The sequence below is a fragment of the Triticum aestivum genome, chromosome 2D (assembly GCF_018294505.1).
Source record: "Triticum aestivum cultivar Chinese Spring chromosome 2D, IWGSC CS RefSeq v2.1, whole genome shotgun sequence".
Taxonomy (NCBI): Eukaryota; Viridiplantae; Streptophyta; class Magnoliopsida; order Poales; family Poaceae; genus Triticum; species Triticum aestivum.
This window is the reverse complement of record NC_057799.1, coordinates 227,365,171-227,370,304: the sequence shown is the minus strand read 5'-3', so window position 1 is coordinate 227,370,304 and position 5,134 is coordinate 227,365,171. Positions and strand designations below refer to the sequence as shown.

Below are 5,134 nucleotides of genomic sequence, written 5' to 3'. Positions count from 1 at the left end.
AAGGATCATCACAGGCCAAAAGGTCACGCAGAGTTCGATCTAAACACTCAAAGCATCTTCTGCTTGTCATAAGTGCTTCATCCTAGATGATTAAAGAAGTATCTCTTATAAGATTAGCCAAATGCATGCCTCTTTTGATATCACATAGGGTTGTTTGATCCATTAAAAGTGGTATTTTAAACCGAGAATAAGCAGTGCTACCACCCGCAAGTAACAAAGCCGCAACATCCGAAGACGCAACCGTTAAAACGATTTTTTTCGCCCTCTGAGATGAGAGATTATAGCATTCCACAAAAAGGTTTTCCCCGTGCCACCATACCCAGAGACAAAGAAAATACCAGACTTCTCTTGTAAAACGCAGTCAATAATAGTTTGGTAAGAAGCTCGCTGATCAACATTAAGCATCCCAAACAAAACTACTGCTTCCTTTGCAAGTTTTTCAACAACCTCGGCAGGAAACTCGGTCCAGTCAGCCGGCAATTCATCTGGCAACACATGTTTAAACCGAAGATCTACACGTGGGCTGTTGTCAGAAACAACACCCGAAACAAACCAGCCAAACAAAGCAAAGATGCACCCACAAATGTGGAGACCAGCACCTGTAACACCATGGCGACGAAGGGTCCTAAGTAATTTACGCCTTTTCCGGTTTCTAGCCGACATGGCAGGAGTGAGCATGGGGAACCAGCCATCCCCTGGGAAACTGACAGAGCCAACGTAGATGAACACACGCAGGCTGAACAAAACGTAAACAAACGACTACACAAAGGTAACATACTCTTTCTCTTATGAACACCCAGAGCACCAACAGCAGGAGCATGCAAAACACGGCGACGACGAGCCATCACCAACAACGAGCACACATGAATGCAAGTACTGCATTTTAAGATAGAATAAAGGTAAAGGTAGAAGATGTAAACAGAGAGAAATGTCCAATAGGAGCAACCTAGACAGAATAGCTAATTAAAAGAACTTCAATTAATGCATATGATACAGTGTTTATTACAAAAGATACCTAAAAGAACACTACAATGGCTCTGACACAGCCTATCCACAGTGTCCTAACCAGGCTTTAGAACTCACACACTGAATTAACCAACTGCGAATGCAGCAGCTGCAGCTGAACAATTGCATTTACACCAGCGGTTTTGCTCTGTCCACCTGCATGGACCAAAGGCCAGGCAGACCGAGCAAGCGCACCTGCAAGCACCATAGCTGACTGTGCAACACCTTTGTATGCTAACATGCTCTCATAATTGTAATCTGCAATAACAAACCCATAAACCCCCTCTAAAAATTGGACCGCCTGATAGGCAGCCTGATCATATAAAGGGAGCAGCCGTCAAATGAACTGCCCCAGAAAAAATGTGTTTGACACCGTACTACATCATCCTTAGTAAGAACATCGATCACAACCCCTCCAAGTAGAGAACCATCCGAGGCCACCTCTCGAACATATGAATGGAACGGCAATCAACAATAGGTCGCAACAGCCTCAAACAGAGGCACACAAGAAGAACGCTGGATAAACATCCATGTAACAACGAGACATTAAGGAGAACCAAGAAAATACCAATGCACATCAAACAAATGGGCAAACGCATGAGCATACGTAATCAAGGAAAACAAGCATAATATTATAACAAACAATAGGAAATCAATTTGGGTATAGCTTACCATGTACAGCAAAAAACAGCACCACCAGACAGCAGGGCCTAGCAACACGGCCGGCTCAGAGAAATAACCTATAAACTGAAACAACCTGCGAAACAAAGAGTAAAAGTCAGGCAAACCATTAACAAAGGAAACCACCAAAACAAAGAAGCAAGATAACAAAAAATTCTCAAAATGGAAAAACAAAACAAGCAAACCAAACGGGCAGAGCAAGCATGAAATGCATCAAGGAGAACATGGCCACCACGCAGAGCACCGCAGGATGCAACCCTAACGCACGGTCATCTGAACCACTAAATCCCACACCCAAAAAACTGCTGCAAACACACTCCACTGAACCCAGACCAAACACTCTCTTCCCAATCAATGATATGAGCCATACAACCCTCAACAGGGCCAAACATGAACAACAATGAACCAAAACAAGGCATGACCAAGTCATATTAACTCTAGCAATGATATGAGCTATACAACCCTCAATAGGGCTCAACATAAACAACAATGAACTAAAATAAAAGGCATGACCGAGTCATATTAACCCAAGCAGACCACAGTTACCAACAAAAGACAATGACGACTCTATTATTCTCCCTCTTTTTCAGCCAACATAAGACAACGAAGACTCCATTCTTCTCATTCTTTTTCAAAAGGCCATTGGACCAATCCAGACCCAACAAGTCGATCCACACAGGACACCATGTATCAGACAAACCCAAAAGGCACATGCCCACATGCACCCATGCCTTCCTGACCACAACTCCACAAAGCCATGGTCACAGAAAGGAAAAACCCCGGCCCTAGCAAGATCCAAAGAAGTAGTAAAAGACACACACATGTCACCCATCAGCAAGCAAACAAGACAAAACTAAGGACAACTAAAATCCACCCAGAGATAAAGGCATGCACTGGTTAGCCAGAACAGCATAAGAAGATAACAAAGGAATACCCCAATCTGCCACCGTGCACACCTATCCTAACGACAGGCATACCACAGCGAGCACAACAGCACACGAACACACCCGACCGGCAGGCATATCATATCGAGCCAACAAGCACATGAACACAGGCGCAGACAATCAACCAAAACACAAAAAAGCTTAAAAATAAAGAGAAAGGAAAAGTGCAGTGGACCTGCAGATCCTTGGAGCAAGACGCGAAGACCAACACGTACACGACGACGAACATGCGAGGACACCAGGCAGGAGCAGCTGCAGAACAGAGCAGCCCTCAGAAACGTCAAAAGCACATCTCGGCTGAAGCAGACTACATGAATCGGGATAAAAGGAAGATTTACCCACAGATCGACGAGCGGCGCAGCAGATCCAAGCCTAGCGAAGAGGAGAACAACGGAAGCTAATAGACACCCAAGATCTAAAACTGGTCAGCCACGATAGATCAAACGCATAAAACATGAGAGAACCGAGAGGAGCACCACCTTAACCGGCGTCACCGCGGTGCGACGCCATTGGAGCCCCTCGGCAACCAACCCTAGCGACGACTCGCGAACCAAAGAGCAGGAGCATGAAGAGGCGCGAGCACCGAAACGAAACGAAAGGAAGAGGGAGGAGAAGAGGCAGGCGGCGATGCAGGATAAGGGAGACGACCCACCCACCACGACCCACGCCGCCGAACAGTGCCAGGCCACGCGAATGAATCACAGACGGCCAGGTCAACCAACGGGCCACACTGCGTTCCCGGCGACGAACGACGGCCGGGCACGTCGACGAGGCGCCCCCCTCCATGGCACCCTCGCCCCGACGCATGAACCGCCTGCACCCAAACGCCCACTCACAGATAGGAGAACTGCTTGCGCCGCCGCTTCTAGACCCACCTGTAAACAAGGGGTGAACGAGAGGAGCACCACACCGGATCTCTAGCGGAGCCAACGAACGTCCCAGATCACGCCGCGTCAGCATGAACCCACACATCGGACGGTCAGCATTCAGATCGACCTGGGAAGCCTCTTATTCCGGCACGAATCAAGAATTGAGATGGCATGGCACTGGTTCTAGGCCAAAGACCCGTTACCCACGTACCAAGATACCGGTATAGGAAAATCTCAAACTCATCAAGTAGAGCGGGTACGGGTATGGAATCTTATAACACATACCCTTGTACCTATGTACCCGTATAAAATATGACAAGTACGACCAAATCACCTCCACCTTCCTGCAATGCCATGACTTGTCGTGAGTTTGTGCATTTAATATATACTAGCGGGCAGACGCGGGGCAACACACTGCGCCCGTGAAAGACCCGGTCAAATGTGTGTTGTTGTCACAACAAAGTTTTATCGGATTTATCAAGAAATGGTAGAACATTGAGTACATTAATCAAACTGAAAATTCTTAAGCTTAAGACATGATTTTGTAGAGCTCAGGCTTGGCAAGAAGTCGAGAATTCTGAGATTTTACCCATCTATAGTATGGTCGTGTCTTGTCATAGCTTCTGCGATTTTTGTTCATTAAGCAAAGAAATGATATATACTACCTCTGTCCTGGTTTATTGGTCCCCATTGTAATATGTGCCAAATTTTGATCATAAATTTAACTAACAAAATGTTCATGCAAAATATAATTTTTGGTGACATGCACTAACATTTTGTCAGTTAAAAATTTGATCAAAGTTTAACACAAATTACGCAGGAGACTAATAAACTAAGACAGAGGTAGTATGAAGTACTTAATGTACCAATATACTGCATATAAAAAACTAATTCAAGTTATCCTATGGAATTTATATTCTTAAGTACATATTTCATAAAGGCATGATTCATATCAAACCATCATATTACCAAACCAGAAATCCAACTAAAATCGAGAATGAACTAATTATGTACATGTTACATCATGTAACTATATAAGGAGCAATTCACCAAAGAAAATAGCTAATAGATTAAGCTAGATCTAATTACATAGGAAAATACGTGATGTCATAACTCAGTTGGACACCAGTTAGGCAAGTAACTTCATCGGCCCAAGGATCGAAGCTGGTCTTCCTGATCTGCCATCTGCATACAATGAAGCAGAATGTCAAAATGATGACCTGATGTGGATATTAATTTTAAAATAATGCATAGTAAATGTCATTTACACCATAAATGATACTCCCTCCATTCCTTTATATAAGGTGTATTTTTTTCATAAAATCCCATAATGTAAGGTGCATTTCTTCTATTTTCCTCCTAATTCCATTATTAGCCCTCCAAAAAAGGTAAGTATCTCTCCTTGTTGTAAAAGAAGGAAAATATCTCTCTTTCAGTTGCATGTATCTCTTTCTTTCCTGGACGAACGAATTTACTTGCCACAAACAAAAAATTTGCCGAGGGCAATTTCATCCTAAATTGTCTATAATTTTGTGCCTTGGTCACCGTGCCAAACATAATACACCTTACATAAAGGAACGGAGGGAGTACATCACAATTACAAAAATATATATTAATTGATTTCATGATGCTCCA

General features: G+C 43.9%; 1 protein-coding gene across 5 annotated transcripts in view; it reads right to left on the bottom strand.

The window, feature by feature from the left end:
• LOC123052634 (protein RFT1 homolog) overlaps positions 1–4,643 on the bottom strand; it is a 14,760-nt gene extending 10,117 nt beyond the window's left edge. Inside the window, exons 1-4 of one of the 5 annotated variants that reach the window (XM_044475935.1) lie at positions 3,110–3,501; positions 2,969–3,027; positions 2,806–2,882; positions 1,678–1,762 (exon numbers count right to left, since the gene is read on the bottom strand). Coding sequence is in view for 1 of the 5 variants with exons in the window: in XM_044475933.1 (XP_044331868.1) it covers positions 1,678–1,762; positions 3,283–3,602 (405 nt within the window). In the remaining 4 variants the exon portion in view is untranslated. Of the gene's footprint in view, positions 1–1,677; positions 1,763–2,805; positions 2,883–2,968; positions 3,028–3,109 lie in introns of all 5 variants that reach the window. The other 4 variants (XM_044475934.1, XM_044475936.1, XM_044475933.1 and 1 more) reach the window with 4 other exon arrangements.
• Positions 4,644–5,134: the final 491 nt, after the last annotated feature.